The sequence below is a fragment of the Sceloporus undulatus genome, chromosome 2 (assembly GCF_019175285.1).
Source record: "Sceloporus undulatus isolate JIND9_A2432 ecotype Alabama chromosome 2, SceUnd_v1.1, whole genome shotgun sequence".
Taxonomy (NCBI): Eukaryota; Metazoa; Chordata; class Lepidosauria; order Squamata; family Phrynosomatidae; genus Sceloporus; species Sceloporus undulatus.
The window spans coordinates 83,852,668-83,870,730 of NC_056523.1; the positions used below are offsets into that span (position 1 = coordinate 83,852,668).

An 18,063-nucleotide genomic window follows, 5' to 3' on the forward strand; every position below is an offset into this window, starting at 1 on the left:
GACTAATTAAACTCTCCCAGTGTCTTGTTACTGTAAAAATGACATGTGCCTGCAACATATGTAATATGTACTGAATCCAGAACAACTTAAGATGTCATCACTTGACCAACAAAGTGCCAAAAGAGACAGTGGGGCGGGAGACCAGCTGCAAAACACCACACCCTCTGAACACCCTCTGAACAACAGCTTGTAAGAATAATATACAGCTTCCCTCTCCTCCAAGATTTTTTTAATGCTTCTTGGGAGGGAGGAGAAAAAGTTACCACAGAGAAAAACAGCGAACAACGTGTGGAACTTAGCCATTCTTTTAAAACAGGAATAGAGACATGTTTCCCTGCTGCTTCACTATGACTATACACACACTGCTCGGATGAGGCACTTTGGCCTTTACTCATACAGCCCTTTCCTTGCAGTCCTTAAAATAGTAACCACATGCTAGATTCCATCCTCATTGCCAAGGCTCCCTGCTGCAAAGGAAGTCAAAGTTTTTATTCTCTAAGTGCCTCAGAACAATGGGGGAACCACTGCTTAGAACTATTTTTATGCCTTTAAGAAAGCATGGAGGATTTGAGCCTCTTGAACTTTTCCTTCATGCATCCCTTTAGGGAGCTAAAACCTGAAGTGTGAGGAGCAGAGGGAAAGAGGATCCATGTGAGACTGAGAAAAGAAAGGCACGGCAAAGTCTTGCTGCTGCAGAACAGCCCTGAGGTGGTCTGGCAAGAGTAGTGCCTAGCACCCAGCATTTGTGGCATTCTCTCTGCCTCTTTCATGCTGTGATGTTGTAGCAAAGGGAGAGGCAGGAAAGGGAAAGAACCAGGAATAGGTGTGCCTTACAGCTGCGGGCCTGACAGGCACAGAACTCACTGTGGAGTGACCCATACAGCTCTCTGCATACTCAATGCTTATAGCTGCTTGTTTTTTTCCCCCAGGCATTGAACCAAATAGGAAAAGAAATAGGACAGCAAACTACTAGAATTCTTCTCTGGGGAGAAAACAAAACAAAACAGAAGCGTTAGGATGCTGCAAAACTGGAGTTTGTTCCTTCATTTAGGAGAAGCAAGGCAGAGCTTGGGTCTTTTTGAAAGATTCACACAAAAGAGATCTGGCATCATCAACAGTTTCTGTGATAGTCTGGAATTCACTTCAGTGGTGATATTTCTGAGGCCTATGCTCCAGCCCTGCAGGGGTTGTTGCTGCCACCTTAACTTTTTAAACGTGAAGTGTCACAAAATGTCCTTAATTTTATGACATTTTGGATGAAAAACAGCAGCAGTTGCTACAGTCATTTGTGGCAGTCATTAAAAAAAAGAAGAAGCTATAGTGCCAAAGAATTATGGCATTTCCAGAGTATTGCATTTTGGGAAAACTAAGGCAGAGACTGTGGCCCACTAGTTGCACTTTTCCAGAGTCATGGGGAGGGGAGGCAGACAAAATCTCTGAATAGTCTATTTCTCCAGTGCCTTACTACTTTAATAGTTGCAGCATCCCTGGCCTTTTCCCCTCTTGCCCCCCCCCCCCTTTACAAGCATGCAGCAACAACAGGATTATGATGTATAACTGGAGCCTATCAAATGGCATCTAACTTTTGACCAGGCACTGAGATAAACTTGCAGGCTCTACAGTTGGATGCAAGATTTTCCTCTATAGATGGATCAATAGTATTATGTACAACTGCAATTCCATTTACGGTAGTTTGGTTTGGGAGTCCTGAAGACTCGAATTAATACAAAAGTTTTAACATTTTATTTATTTTAATGCCACTTTCCCTCAAAGCAACTCAAGGGGCAGTGCCCATAACCCCCAGTTTATACTCTGATCAGCTCTGTGATATGGATCATGGGATGCTTTGCTCTTTGAATTTGAATTTCATTTGTCTTTTAAAAAGAATCCAGTATTATGAGCATTTGATTCAAATTTTCAGGCCAAATCCATAGAGACATGTTTAATGTTATTTCTACTTCCCATTTTAATTCTATTTTACTTCTCATGCTAATTATCTTACACATTACTGTTTGATTGTTTTAACATTTTTATTCTTACCTGTTTATTTGTATATCTTTCTGTACATATTGTATATTTTTATTTAGATTTGTATAGTCTGTATATAAGCTGTGCATGTTTAGGCTATTCATATGTATCTATATTATATTGTGGTATATTGTACTTAGTGCACTATATTAACATTTTATATATGTGTGTGTGCCATTGCTTGTATTACTATGTTTTGAGTATTTTGAAACGGCCTTCCGGCTATTAAATAAACATACTGACTTGGATTTACCTGATTGATTGACCTTTGAGCACCTTTTTAATATAGGATTGTTTTAATATTTTGAATGAGAATTTCAATAATGGTGGGGGAAGCATTCTCTGGCCCTTAATTTGAATTGCTCATAGATAAATGGTACAATGGATGTGTCATATATACTATATCTTCTCCAGGAAGCTCTCTGAACAAGGTGAGCAAAGAAAGATATCTTCTTTATTGTAGTACACCGTGCTATCAGTATTAAATATACAGGTTGATTCTCCCTTATCCAAAATGCTTGAGACTAGAAGGGTTTTGGATTTTAGATTTATTTATTTTATTTATTTTTTGGATTTTGAAATATTTGTATATGCATAATGAAATATCTTAGAGAGGGAACCCAACTCACTGTCTTAGGCACCCATGCGGACAGTTTTGGATTTTGCAGTATTTTGCATTTTGATTTTCCAGATAATGAATACTCAACTTGTACAGAAAGTGTGGCATCACTCACACCCATACCCAGCAGACTTTCATTAGGATATTCTGATTTCATGCATGGCATTAACATTCTTCTGAAACAGGGAGAAATTAGCTTTTAGAAAACAGATATGCTCCCTTGTTCTAAACTGTCACTCTTTATATACATACGGAAAGATTTGTCTGCACAAAGATGTCCCAATGCTTCTTCACATTGACACCTGCAGGTCTCTTTATGTAAAGTACCTCAATTGGTTGGCAGGGAAATCTTTCCACTCATCCTTTTAGAAAGACAGTGTGAAGAGAAGATTTACAGTTTAGGTTCTAAATCAGCCATGGCTGTTACAGCTTTGGTGAGGATTTAGTGTGGCTAAGGCTGAAACAGAGTGTCATCCCAGAGGTTAATCCCCAGTCTCTGGAATGCATCTCACACTCTCTCTGGTACTGACACAGTGGAACAGCTGAAGCCAAGAGGCCTTTAACTTTAGCTATGTGTAGAATGTGGAAGCAAATAATGACAGCGATGTAGAAGTTGTAAGTTGAAAGACTTTTGCTTGCAGACATGACTGCATATCACTGGAAGAGACACAATGCATACGTTGGCAAAAGGTGACTGGTCCCTGGTGCTGACTGAAATGAAATAGTAGAAGACTATTAGAAGCAATTAGAAATGAATGCTGCCCTATTTTAGGAGCTGGTAGAGTTGTGAATTGTTACACATTGGGGTGGGATATAAATGCAAAAATTCATATTTTGGAACATGAGCTAGGTGCTTGTTTGTTTTTAGTATCAAAGAGAGTTTTAAAAGTCCTTGTGTTTTACCAAAGTCACACACTTGTGAAAAGTTTTTCTTGACTGGTAAAGATGTCCTGGATATCTGTGACAACTGAATGACAAATGTTATATCTCAGAAACTTATTTAGAATGAGCAATTAACAATAAGAGGAGCTTGCCATGTTTTCATTGGTGCTGGGAAGGCCCTTCACCTACTTTATATACAGTTCATGGCTTGAATGTTGTTTCAGATACCTTTTGTTTGAAGACAGCAGGGTCTCCCAAGCATCAGGTTTAGTGCACATTGTTCTATGGAGATGGAGAAATTTGACTACATATCTGTTCTGGAACATAAAACCAAAAATATGTATTCTTTCTTCTTTTTCTGAAACTTTCCCCTCATTATTTCCTATGGGCTTATTTGGTTAATCACAAGCAGATCAAAATGGTGTCGAGGGAGAAAAAGTATGTAAAGCAAGTGATTTTAAATTGGAATAAATACATAGTGACAAGGGAGGGGTCGATAACTCAAACCATCAAAATGTCACTTGGATGTGGATAAATTTTGTTTCCAATTATTTCATATCCCACTCAACAAACATTGAAAAAAGTTTGCTAAATTCTCAGCAGAGTATTTTTGAAGAGCTTGGACATCTGTGTAGGGGTGGGTTTTTGGGGAGAGGGTAAATAAAATCTGACCCTCCCATTTTAAAGTTTGTACTATGGATTAGTTTTCAGGATTCTTTGCAAAATGAAAAGCATCACTAAACAGAAGCACCTTTTGAAGACAACTCTGTATGTGCATGTCTGTGTGTGTCTCTGTGTGTAAGTGTACACATTTTTTGCAATGTCACAGTTTGCACTGGAACATCTGCATATAGTGCTAGGTTACATACCTGTGATTCCAAAATAAAACCACTGCTTTTCAAGTGCTGCAGCAACAGGCAACATTTTTCATCTTATTTATTTGTTTATGCAATTAAAATTTTAGATGTGATAGTCTGTGAATTTTGAGTGGTTTTGCTTTTAACCAGTGTGACACTCGGTTATAAGTTATAAGTGTTTATAAGTGAAATGTGTGCTCCAACAGACAAAAAATGTGTTATTCCTGTCTACTGGGGTAAGCAACCTCGTAAGTCTGGAGTCCAGTTTTCTGCCCCTGGAAATTTTGGAAGCTGTTACAAAAAGTAACATCAAAAAATAGGGAAAACCCCTAGATGTGGCCAGAGATCCAACTTCTGGTTTTGAACATGTTTTTCTTTAATGTTAAATGGTGCATGGTTGCACTGTGACTAATTGAAAAGGATGAATCACTGCTGCTGGAGGCTTCCCGAGCTGACAATTCACTCTCTTAGTATTAATAATTTTTTGCAAGAAAAAGAAAAACCAGTCCAGGAGAAGCAAGTGGGGACACAACATATTATTGAGCTGTCAATACAATTGGGGCTACAATTGGTCCCAGGGTTTCACTTTCTCTATTCTTTCCATATACCAGCAGTGTGGCCCAACTCTGCTTTCAGAGCAGCAACACAGAATACATAATGCTGGATTACAAGTCATTACTTTCTTATAAGTGACTAATTGCAGGAACATGCATTACATATCAGAATAGGTCACATTAAGTAGGTGTTACTTTGAGGGAAATAACTAAAAAGCATGTATCAGTACAAAAATATGTTTTATGCTGATTATTGTAGCATTTTTTGTATGTTATTCACAAAATTTCATTAAGATACCTTTGGGTTTGTCAGATGTATATGTATCACTACTGGACTGTAATGGATTTAATAGATTTGATCTGGACTGTTTATACAGAAATAAAAACCATCAATCACTCAAACAAAAATAAAAATGCCTGAATAATTTGCAGCGGAAGTTATCTTTGCATGATTCATATTGCTCCACTTTAAAAAGAAACATGGCACCAGTTAAAAATGAGAGGCCGAAATGTATGGAGTCAGAAAAGTCAAATCCATACTTGGCTATTACTTGCAATATATTGGTCCTAGGCAATTGTTTTGATAAGGAGCTATGGTTTAAAAGTGGAATGGACTATATTATTTCATGCTGCAGATTGCAGATTGCTTTTAATGCTTCCTTACAAGAAGAGGATACTCTGCAAATGAACAGCTAGCAATGCACATCATGTTGAAATCTCTGCTTTCTTCGTGCTCTGGTAGGGTATTTTGTGTGTGTGTTGTTTTTAAAACCATATGGGTAGGATATGGTGTTTTAAAATTGTTTTAAACATAAGTGGTACAGACAGTTTCTCGCCCTTCTAAATGCTATCATCCCATTTTCAAACTCTTTCTACTCCCATGTGTTAACTCTAAGTTAGGTACAATCACATCCAAAATCCACAGACAGTTGATATCTTTATTTTGCCAACTGAAAATTCACAATATATATATATATATATATATATATTCTTTCTTCTGTATGATTTTTCACACCTTCACCAGATGAGGAAGCCAATGGAGCTTTGAAAGCTTGCATCATGTATTTTATGCATTTTGGTTGGTACTATAAAGGTATCATTGTTTTGTGGATTTTGGATGTTATTGTACTTTGCTATATGACCAACATGGCTATGCTTGAATATGTTGTCAAGCTTAATTGCTGCTGATGTTCATAGCTGTTTGTGGTTCTGAAAGTGCAGTTCAACCACTTGCATGTCAGTGTCATATTACAATTGATGCAATTCTGTTATATGTCATCACCTAATAGAGGTTCTTCTATCAAAATTGTAATACCAGCATGGCTGCCAGCCCAGTGGCAGCTTGTGAGCTGTGGCAGACTCCAATGCCATTTTTATGCATATTTGGATGAATAGTGTCTAGCATTGTAAGTGGAATTTTAAAAAGGAGACTTCACACATTCTGTACTCTAGTACTTGAGGGGTCAAGCAAGAAAAAAAATAGTGAAAAGGAAATTAATTAAAAAGAGGCAGATTGATTGAATATTAGTGCTTTTACTGAATAAATGAGGATAAATTCTGTTAATTATGTGACTTTTCCTTGTACCAATGTGATAATAAAGTACTCTGATTCTGGAGAGGCCTGTCACCATCTTTGCTAAAGCAATGACTTCTTAATTCCTTCCAGCTACAAAGCAGGAGAAGGAAAGCATGGCTTGAATTTTCTACCCCTCAAGTGTACGATGGTAAAACGAATGACCCTGCCTTCCTATGTCACTGTGAAATCAACATTAAATAATGAGTATAAGCTTAAATATTTCATATTGTGTGTCTAGTTCTATGTATATATTATTGTAAACCTCCCTTTTCTCTAGAATTGTTCAAAGATATAGCCTTGTTAGTCTGTAAAATCAGTATGCAAAGGTATATTATAGCACCTTTGAGACTAACTGAAAGAGAGACGTTGATAGCATGCATCTGAGAAAGTATACTCAAGCCTACAAAATCTCATGCTACCAACATCTCTCTTTCAGTGAGCCTCAAAGGTACTTCAAGATCCTTTTGCATGCTCCAGAATTGTTGTAAGGGCAGGTTTATAGTTTTTGAGTGTGTTTGCTTCCTTTTAACCTGCTCATTGTGTCCATCAAATAAAGGGCCTAAGTACTCATTCTTCCAAAAGAAAAAACTACTACCACATTCCATCGGAGTGTAGTGGTGTCTCCTTCCTTAGAGGTCTTTAAACAGAGGCTTGATGGCCATCTGTCAGGGATGTTTTGATTGTGATTTCCTGCATGGCAGAATGGGGTTGGACTGGATGACCCTTGTGGTCTCTTCTGATTCTATGATTCTATGACAGTAGAAAACCAAAATTTGTAAGTCATCTTGAAGTTGAGAATTGTAACTTTCTATAATTTGTGGTAATAGCAGCTGATGGCTTCTGTATGAATGGAATGGTGAATCTGCTGTTCATATTAGTCTTTAAAAGAGCTGTCCAAAGTTTAAAGGAGTTATCTAGTGTTCTGAACATATTTGAAGCATCTTTTATGGTCCCGTTCTATAACTTTAAGTGACTATTCTACCCCACTGACATGGAAGCTACCAGCCACTATTGATCTGTAGAAATATTGGGCAGTGTGCAATATTTTCAAGAATGTTTGTTTATTTCTGGATCTATTCTGCCATGCTGCTAATCATGGAGGGGCATGACAACCATAAGAATTTAATTTCATACAGTAAACTACAAATAGAATTCCTCTTAAGATAATGTGTCTTTCTGACTCTTTCTTTCCCATGACAACTGCTTATGTGTCCTGAGAAGCCCTTCTAGAGCTCCACTCACCACGTCATGGAGGCTGCTATTCAGACTAACAGTTCATTAGAAGTAGAAAATAGGGAGTATCATACTTTTATTTTCTACCATCCTTACCATTGGCTGCTACATCTTGAAACAAAATATCCATATTCCTCTTGAGAGAAATATCACTAAAAAGCAGACCATGGAAAGCAAGACTCAGTCTTACCTTTGAACTGTTTTAGATATCTTCTTTTGTAATGCTCTGCCTTTGTGTACAGCATTAATATGTTGTGTGGCCTCTTTCCTCTGGAAAGCCCAATGATTTCTGTGGGAATGTCATCCACTTAGAAGAGAATGGCAACATAACTCTGGCACACTTTTAAAATGGGCAGAATTTCTGTGAAGTGTTGTAAGTCTTGAAAGTAAGAAACTAAGGAAGTCAGAACAGAGAAACTGCAAAGATTAAAAATTGATGTGCTTTGCTCCACTGCACAAAATACACTGAGGCCTATAGAAAAGCAATGTGAAAACTTTGGTGAAATGGGCTGTGAGTAGTTGAAGGCAGCCTCTGGGCAAGACTAGCTTTTGCCTCAGTGATTAGAAAGGTTCTTTACCACTATTTGCAGTGTTGAAATAAACATTATTTATATCTACAACATTTACTTGTGGCCTTCACTAGCAAGTTAATAAAACAGTTTGAAATGTCTTGTTCTTATCTCCTTCCTTATCCAAGGCATTTCTTGTAAGTGCTAGCCAGGAAAAAGACGACTGATTCCAAGTATAGTCAGGGTCAAACAGTGGACAATTTAGCAACTTCATTCTCTTAATTAATTACTCTATTAGTGTTTCTTCCTAGTGTACATATGCTTCAGTCCCTGCACAGCCATTTTGTTAGTCTGGGAAATGGGCTGTGTACCAGTTGTTAAGCAACACAATACACTAATTCCAGCATCTTCTTACTGCAGCCTCTTTTCAAATAGCTCCAAAATAGCCAGGGAATATATATCAATTAAGTTTCTCATCCACTCTGAGCTGCTAGAGAAGCATATCCTCCTTCTACAGAGAAGACCATGGTATGCAAAATGTACAGAATCCTTCTCAACTATCTACATAAGGACATTTAAAGTACACAATCACCCTTTCCATATCAGCCATCCTAGCAGCCTCTAGCCTTCTCAACTGTTGAGCATATGACTGAGCAGTCCATGCTTGGAGAATGAGTCACCACTACATTATCAATAGGATGTAAAAGGAAGTTTTTCCTTCCAAATGTAACCACTTTGCTTCATCTCATACAAAATAATGGTGCTTATTCAGTTTGGCTTGTATAGGAAGCTAGGCTGTATGCAGGCCACCTTACTGACAGAAATGTCCTGAAGTGGGAGGAACACAGTTTGTAATTCCAACAATAATTAACTATAGGATGACTAATCATGTGTATCTTTGTTCAGACATAGCAAACTTGGGCTGGTGATATTTGGTTTCTTGGCCTAGGAACAAGATATGTTTCCATGAATTCCTTCCTCATCCTTCCCCTATTCAAACTGTGAAATGTTGGTTTGATCCTTGTTTACCAATATGGCTTCAAATCCTGTAGTTAATGAGAATAAAAGGTATTGTTTCCTGGTTTGGATGTTGTAGGAAACCCATCTTAGAAAACCACAGTCTCAGTGCTGAAACAGAGGGTATAGTAGAGCACACTGGTTATTTCTGAGTCAGTAGTCATAACTGATTTGACATTAGATTGGTATGTCTGAACTTGGACTAAATCTCATTAAATTTAGTAAACAAACAAATGATTGGACTATAAGACAGAGAGCTTGCCAATGGCCAAGCCAGCAAGTGGTTTGTAGGCACCGTGATGTACAACTTCTGTTCTAAAGAATTATTTTCCTTTCTCAGTTTGTCATAGACAATAGCTAATAATAGCTATATATTTAAGAGACAGCCACAGACCATCTGTGAACATGTAGATGAATGAAGCTTTTCCATTCTCTATTTCTCACTAAATATTTATGTAAGCCTTCTGTTGATAATTTGTAAACAAGGGGTTTCATGTGACCTCAGGTTTGCACATATGATGGTACAGTGGAAAATATTTGTTGCACTAGGAATTGGTTAAAAAGGGAAAGGTGGACAGTTTTTGCCCTAAATTTCAACATTTAGTATTTTCAGGGGCAGAACAACTTCCAGCTGTTGGAGTGACAACTTGCACAAACTGATGAAAAACATATGAGGAAGTGTAGCAAAGGAGAGGGCCATCATGGTGTACTGGTTTGGGTGTTAGACTATGGAGCAGAACAGACCACACCAAAGGCATTGCTTCAAGCAGCCCCCACTAAAGCTGGATTGGGTCCAAGGCAAGCACATACCACAGGCCCAATCCACCTTAAAGCCAGGTGAAAAAGGAGCAGCAAAGATCCACTCCTTACCACCCTGCAGCAGCTTGAAGCATATAAACGGTGCGCTACTGGAGCGTCTTGAGACTGCCCATGTCTAAACAGCTGGGTGACTGGAAGACATTTTGCAGGCCTGCAGCATCTAAATGCCACACCCCTTAGACTCTGAAGATCAAGGTTCAAATCCCACTCGAGGATAACAAAACAGAAGAGTGAAGTGAAAGCGAGAAAAATAGAAAAATAAAATAAAATGAAGGGAAGTAGGAGGAGAAGTTTCTGAATATCTCCCCTGATACTGTCAGATTAGCAGAACCTCATCTTTACACACCTCAAAAAGCTAAAGCAGTGCTACTCAAACTTTTTACCCTTGAGACCACCTTTACATCTACATGTGGGTATTGTGCCTTCACCCTCAACGTAGTATATGAATACAAATATTGTGTTTATTTAGTGTATTTTCATTTGCACATTCAAGTATATTAATATTTTAACGTTTTATAAGGAAATGATATCATTCTAATTAGAACAGTTTTATTTGGGTAAAATCAATATTTAATTCAATGCATGTGTAAATTTTGCAATAAAAGATTTAGGAAGAGGAATAGGAATCAGGGCCTCCAAGTCTCATGCCTCCCTTGAGCAACTTTCATTCCCTCCTTAGAGGTCCCATTCCACTGTTGAGAACCACTGAGCTATAGGAAGCCCAGCTAAGTACCTTAAATCTTAATTCCATTCTCTCTTTTCATTAACTGCAAAGAGATGAGAGGTCACAAGACTATATTTGGACCTTTACAAGGCTTTCTATTTTTGCAAAATCAAACTCTTGGCCACCTTCACTACCCTTTGACACCAAACTGCTTGTAGCTCATAAATCTTGGCATAGTGTTTGTTTAGACTGAAACTTAGCACTGAAGCTAGGGCATTTATTTACAGAGGAGGGTGACTTTCTTTTCCTATCCACATTAATATGCTATCGCACGACCTGTTATCGTTTCACCCAATCAGCTCACATTGAAGAGGTTGCTCCTCCCTTATTTATTTATTTCTTTATTTATTTTGTTCTGTTACATTTTTCTACTCCCTTTTGACCCTCATTGGTCTGATGTGGGTGGAAACCAGGAACGTTGGAAAGTAAAATGGGACTATATTGGACCTTTCCCTGTTTGGAATGAACATTTTGACCATTCTGTCCACATGCTCCTGACATTCATGAACACCTTATAGAGTTAGCATGATGAAACTTTTCTGCATTTACACAGGCTGTTTGAAAACACACTCCTGTTTCTGATTAAAGATATTTTAAACTATTACATCTCTCTCTGTGTGTGTCCTCTCTCCTCCCACTTCTTGGTAATCTATTCCTTTAGGGAAGGGCAGGCCAAAATGGCCAGCTGCTTGGCTCCTACATTCTGGAAAACTCTGAAGAATTCTGCAGCAAATCTCTGGGGCAAAGTAGTCTTTTCCCTAAAGAATAAGGGCTTCTGAGAGACTTTGCCACATAAGGGCCTGCTGAAGGCTCTGAGCAGGCATCAGTTGACGGGGAAATCATTGCCTCCCAACAGATGGCTGGGCGTTTCATTTCAGCAAGCAGGAGAGAGATCTCAGGATTCTGCCAGCATTCCACATTGCAGGGCCAGCTTAGGGCAAGAGGGATCTAATGTCCATGCCCTTCATAGCTGGCGAGCTAAATGATGAACTGTTGACAGGACAGCCATCAAGCGCTCATCCTCAAAATGTGAGATCCTGAACTCATCCCCCTCCTTGATGTTCCCCTCGCATTTCATGTTTCCTTTGCTATAATTAATGTCTTGTTTGCTTGTCTCTCAAAATTCATTTTGGCATAAGTACAAACCACCGCTTGGTGGCAAACAGTTGTCTGGATTCTAGATGCCAGGATTTCTGCTGACAGTTCTTTCTACACATTCAGAGTCAAGCTGTCACAGCTGGCCATTAGAGACTTAGAAAACTCACCCCTCCCTCATCTCACACAAACATTTAGTGCCAGTTATTGGATGCCAGTCTTTGCTTGATGGCACAGTGCTGTAACTTATGCCTCTCTTTAATTTACTGTAAACAAACAAATCCCTCCCATCTCCCTTTCAGCTGTTTTAGATCCAGTGGGTGTCCCCACATATTGGCAAAATATTCTTATTGTCTTGAGTGCACAGATGACAACATGCCATTTGAACTCACTTTCTTAGCATTGTCTGGTATTTTAATTACATTAAAGAGGTATTGGCAGGGGGTGTAAACATTTTTCACACTAGTTTCTGATTCCATTTGTTCTTAATAAAGAATAATGGTATTAGTATTGCAGTGAAAAGGAAGATCCTCAAAAGAGTAATTTCTAGTGGCATGAACATCTGAGACGTGTCAGCTAGATTAGTATGATTTCATTTCATTTCATATTTACCTTGTCTTTCTCCCAAATGAGTCCCAAGACAGATAACATAAATTAAAATAAGGTACATGAGTTAAGAGCAGTATGGTGTGATGGTCTGAATGGTGGACTAGGACTCTAAGAGACCATGGTTCAAATTTCTGCTCAGCCATGGAAATCCTCTGGGTATCCTTGGGCAAGTCACATTCTTGCAACCTAAGAATTACAAATCTCCCATGAATAATTCTTGCCAAGAAAGCCCTTGAATAGATCTGCAAGAAGTTGGGAGTTGAGGTGATGGCATATAACAACATGAACTGAAAGAAATCTAATAGTAAAAATGTTTTTAAAAAATAAATTTCCATATCAAAAAATCAGTACTTTGCATGTTAAATGTTAAATCATTTAAAATAAAACAATAACAATAAAAGTGCATCAAGCTGCCCCCCCCATTAAAAGATCTTAATACATTATCAGTTAGTTACCTGTCAAATACAAAGCTCTTTACCTGCCAGGGAATGGAGAGTAGGCTTTTAGCCTCTCCTAAGACAAAAAGGCTGTTGCTTATTTGCGCTCTCTAATATATTGTCATTTTGAGTTTGTTTTTTTGTAAATGATTCATTACCTAGGGTGAGGTTGAGTTTAAAAACTAGGACTCCTGCTTGTTCCTTCTGTTCATCCCAAAATGAATAAGGCTTTTCAAGTTAAATAAGTAAAACACTAGAAAAATCTTGAGGTCTTGCCCCTCCCTCTGGCCTGGATTTAAATTAGAGCCTACCCTCTTGGAGAAGGGGATTCCCTTTCTTGAATGCTTATCTAATCTCTATTTATAGGCACTGCTCTATACAGTTAAAATTAATTGTGATTGTTCCATTGAAAACAATAAAATAATGGTCAAAACTAGCTAATTTTTTTCTTATTTCCATGTGAGCATAGTGATGCGGAAAACTGGCTGGATTTAAGACCACTACCTATGTACAGATTTGTTTAAAATTAATATTGTACTTACCACAGATTTATGAATCACTCTTTCTAGGTATATTATAGATATGTTTGCTGACATATTGCCAGTGGGAAAGGGTGTGATCCCAAGAACAAATTAGGCCAAGATGATAAAAGTTTTGTCATTCATTTTAAATTTTTTACATGAACTACTCTCCTTCTCAACAAGAGAGGTGATATTTATATTAAACTTCAGATTGCCTAAAAAGCTTCTTTTTATTCCCAGTTTGTGAGAATGTTGAGAGGCTTTGTTGCCTCTTTAAAAATTGAGATAAGAAGCAGAATTGGTCAGAAAGGCCTTTACACTAAATCTTTTTCATGAATGGGAGCTGTGTGGGAGCTGCAGATACATTCTTACACACAGCTCCTATTTATTCCTGGAACATTTATTTTTTGTGCACAAGAAGTTCTTGATGGATTGTGTCCAAGGTAAACTGGCTGTACATGTTGATTTAACAATGATCCTAAATATGTCATGACTTTCCTAGTTATGCTGGAATTGCTTTAAATGATTCTCCCACTATAGTCAAGAGTAGTCTATGGTGGTGGGTTTTTTTTTTTACTTTTAAGAAAAAAACCCACAATCTGTAGCCAAATGCTCTCTGAGCTCTTGTTTTTATGGTCCATTGGTGCAAAACACTGAGGAAAACATTTTCTGCAAGTTTTATCTCTCTGACTTGTAAAATACAGCCTCCCTTCTTGAAGAAATGTGTCAGGGTCATGGAACTACTTCACTGATTTGTGCATAGTTGACTTAGAAATATTCTGCTTTTAAGCATTTTGCAACTACCATGAACAAAGTTAAATCCCAGCTTCTTTCAATTTTTTTGATGGACACAACTAATTCGATTTGGTGCTCATTAATCACTGCCCATGCTTAAGTAATACATTTCATTCTGTTCATAGTGATTTACAGACTGATTAGAAGTGTGCAGTATTAGTTTAAGAATATTTGGTTGATTTTATTTTATTTAAATCCTTTTGGTACCACCCTTCATCAAATAAGATTTCAGGGCAGATACAACATGTGTAAACAATAACGCAATAATGAGCTAATCTTTGCATGATAAAACATAATAAAATAATCAAAAACTGTTGCATACAAGCATTTGTAATGTGCAAATAGCAATGTATTTTAAAGTATATGTTATTAGCTTATGGAAGCATTTGTACTCAACAACTGTTGGCTAAATCAGGCTTCTTTCTTTTGATCACCTATAGGGATATACACTTGGCATAGCCATCCATAGAAATTTACTATATCCCTGCAGCTGGTAGAAAGCAAATAAGAAGCCTTCCACTTGCAACATTTTATGTCCTGATGTGGTTTGTTTGATATATTTTGTAGTTACTTTTCAATCCGACAAACTTTTCAAACTAGTAAACTACTAAACAAGCCAATTAACAACAAGATGTTTTCAAAAGTCAGCCATACACTCCATAAAACCTTTTCAGCTGAAGGGTTTCACATAGGGGAGAATTCCATGCGTATGGGCCACCACTATGAAGATTATCACTCTAGCCATCCTTTGCCAATCTGGGCATGGGCTGAGAGTGGGCTGGGAACATGGGCAATTGCACAACTCAGTGCCTAGATTGTTACCATCTCATCCTTCTCCTGTCCTAAGGTAAAAACGCTTTTGTTCTATTATGGGAGATGTTCCGATTGGGGATGGGATAGTAATGATCTGGGCACAGAGCTGTGCAATAGCCCATGTTCCTAGCCCGGTCTCAACCCATGCCCAGATCGGCAAAAAGGCAATGTGATAATCTTCAATGTCTGGTAATTGCCAGCCTTACTGATTAGGCCAGTAATAGTCCCTCTTAGGATGATCTTAAAATACAGGCAGATTCCTTTGAATGTGCATGTTCCCTCAAATAATCTGCTACCAAACCATTTAGGACTTTAAATCTGAAAAGCTAGATTTTGAATTGTATTTGGAAATGCACTGGCAACGTACATTACAGGTATATCTGATGATCTAGCCTAGTAATAGGAGCATTTGCATTCTATATCAGTTGAAGTTTGTGAGTCTTGTTTAAAGACAGTCTTGCCTTAGAGACTCCAACTAAATGTCTGTTGATGGGGAAAATAGGGAAGAGTTAATTGTGTACATGATTGTTTATGATTGCATATGAGCATGGATGGAGCTTACTGAATCACCCTGTTAATTTCCCTCTCTCAAAAAAAGAGAGGGAAAGGGAAAATATGCAACATAATCTATCATGTTGTTATTATTATTAATATGCCTTATTTATATTGCGCTGTAGATTTACACAGCACTGTACAAACAAACAATAAAATGGATAAAGTAAACCTGCCCATGGCATACAGTCTAAGAAATAATTGCATAATACATATAAATAATACATAACCATATAGGTAAGTGTTCAATAAAGTAAAGCAGGCAACAAATTAAAAACATCAAATAACAAATAATAGTCACGCAATGCCTGGGAATGCTTCTCTGAACAGGATGGTCTTCAACTCAGTTTTGAAACTGGTTAAAGAAGTGATAACATTTCTTCTATGAACTTCAGTGATGACTCCTAGAATGTAACCTATATTGAGAAACTGTAATATTTCTTTTAAGCAGTGAGTTGATTGATTAAGCAGTTAAAAGCAACACAGCTAATTGACTGCAACCTTTAATAAGTTGACAGACCTAATTAAAAGGAAACCCAGGCTTACTTGCAAATGTCTTAAAAGGAAACACAGATGGGGGTATTGTCATGCTGTAGAGTATTGTTTGTACTTGGGACATTATGCTTCCTTTCTGACAATTTGTGATGATGCACTCTGTATCCCAATTTGTTTGAATTTGTTTCCCATCACTAACCATAGTTTTGTTATGCTGCAATAAACAAAGCAATTTAAAATAAAACAAGTGAAAACAATGCTTTTCATTAGTATCTGTTCCCTACCTATGAAGTGTTGCTTTCAGGGAGGAGTATCTGATATCAAGTGTGGTGACTTTATGAGTTCACCTTCTTTTACTACCTCCTCTTCTCCCTTTCCCTCCATTTGGCATTATGATTTTGGAAAGTCAAACAAGAGCAATCTGATCTTATCTAGTGGGACAATGGCATAGCAACATGACAGCATCACAGTATATCAACCTATGTGAGTCACAATTCACTTCATTTGAGACACCTCCACCCCCAACAGAAAGCAACAGAAAGAAGAAAAAGAAATATATTTTACAAACCTATTCATTTGGTGGCTATTAAACATCTTTCAAAACATGAAGCCACTGCTAAACTGGAGAAGTTGCAATGTGGCAGAGGTGCAGCATTGCACTAACAGCCCCACAAATATTACAGTTGTTGTAGTGTGGCATGGTAGTGGCAACATATGACATCATTGTAATGACTGACACTGCCAAGTGGCCCATAGCACCCAACACCCTCCATGCAGGTGATGGAGAAAGCTCTGTACTCATGCTGTGTCGATCTAACAAATTTGCAAAAGTAGAAGACGTAAAGATGAACATGACAATAATGCTTTTTCTGCATCACAATGCTCAGCCAAGTTTATTCCCACCCATTGATTGCAATATTCTCCTTTGCTTTCTGTAAGAACACCTTCTCATATCTATAAGCAGAAAGCAGAGGCAGGAAGAGGTGTGGGGAAGTCTTGTATTGAGTGGAGTGGAGGAGACAGCAAGGTGAGAAGACAGTAGGACATTTTTTTTGGGGGGGGGAGTGACAAAACAATGTGGACCATCAGTAGTGGGATTTCATTATTACCTATTTGGAGTGCATTTGCAAAAAGAAGTAGAAAGAAACTGAATTGTGTTGCTGGTAAACTGGGGTTACACCATGAACAAAAACCCATGCCTACTTTAGGAAACTATGAAAATTTCAAGCATTTATTTGGTTGAACCTCTGAGTAAATCTATGACACATTTCCCCCCGAATCTGTTTTTTAAAATATGCGCTTTTGGTGTAGATTAAGTATTTATGTATGATCACTTATATTAATTATCGCAACAGATGGTGTACTAGATAAAAAATTCTTAAATGTTTTAGACACTAGTATCCATCTCTAGCCTGGTCTACAAGGTGGAATCCATTTTTAAAATGTTTTGTCATATTTACCTCATTCTTTTTCTCTCCTTTCTCTCTTGAGAACCAGTTTTTAAGAAACAATTTAAAATTATTAAGTGCTTGTCCAATAAGAAAAATCACTAGGAAGTTATGAATATTTGATATAGTAAACATCATATCTCTTTCCCAACAGGTTCTTCTTGAAATTTTTTCTTAAATGTAACCAGAACTGCTTAAAAAATGCAGGAAACCCTCGAGACATGCGGAGATTTCAGGTCAGTATGCCTTCTTCTGCTTCTGATTGAGGATGTGGGCTGGGGAAAATTTCAGCCAAAGTAATCTGGTTGATCTGTTAAATTTTGCTTTTTTAAAAAAAATGAGCACATACGTATTGTGATTTGTTGTTATTGTGAGCAGCTTGATAGACAAAATTGAAACAGAAACCAATAATAATGACGACAATAATAAAGAAGTGTTAAAACATTAAGTTTTTTAAAAAAAAAACAAACCTGTGGGATC

At 37.6% G+C, this 18,063-nt stretch overlaps 1 protein-coding gene across 4 annotated transcripts in view; it reads left to right on the forward strand.

Annotated features, from left to right (window-relative positions):
• Positions 1-18,063, forward strand: part of EBF1 (EBF transcription factor 1) — a 496,283-nt gene that overhangs the window by 302,033 nt on the left and 176,187 nt on the right. For all 4 annotated transcript variants that reach the window (XM_042449790.1, XM_042449793.1, XM_042449791.1 and 1 more), the window contains exon 7: positions 17,738-17,819. In XM_042449790.1, coding sequence (XP_042305724.1) covers positions 17,738-17,819 — 82 coding nt within the window. The remainder of the gene's footprint in view (positions 1-17,737; positions 17,820-18,063) is intronic.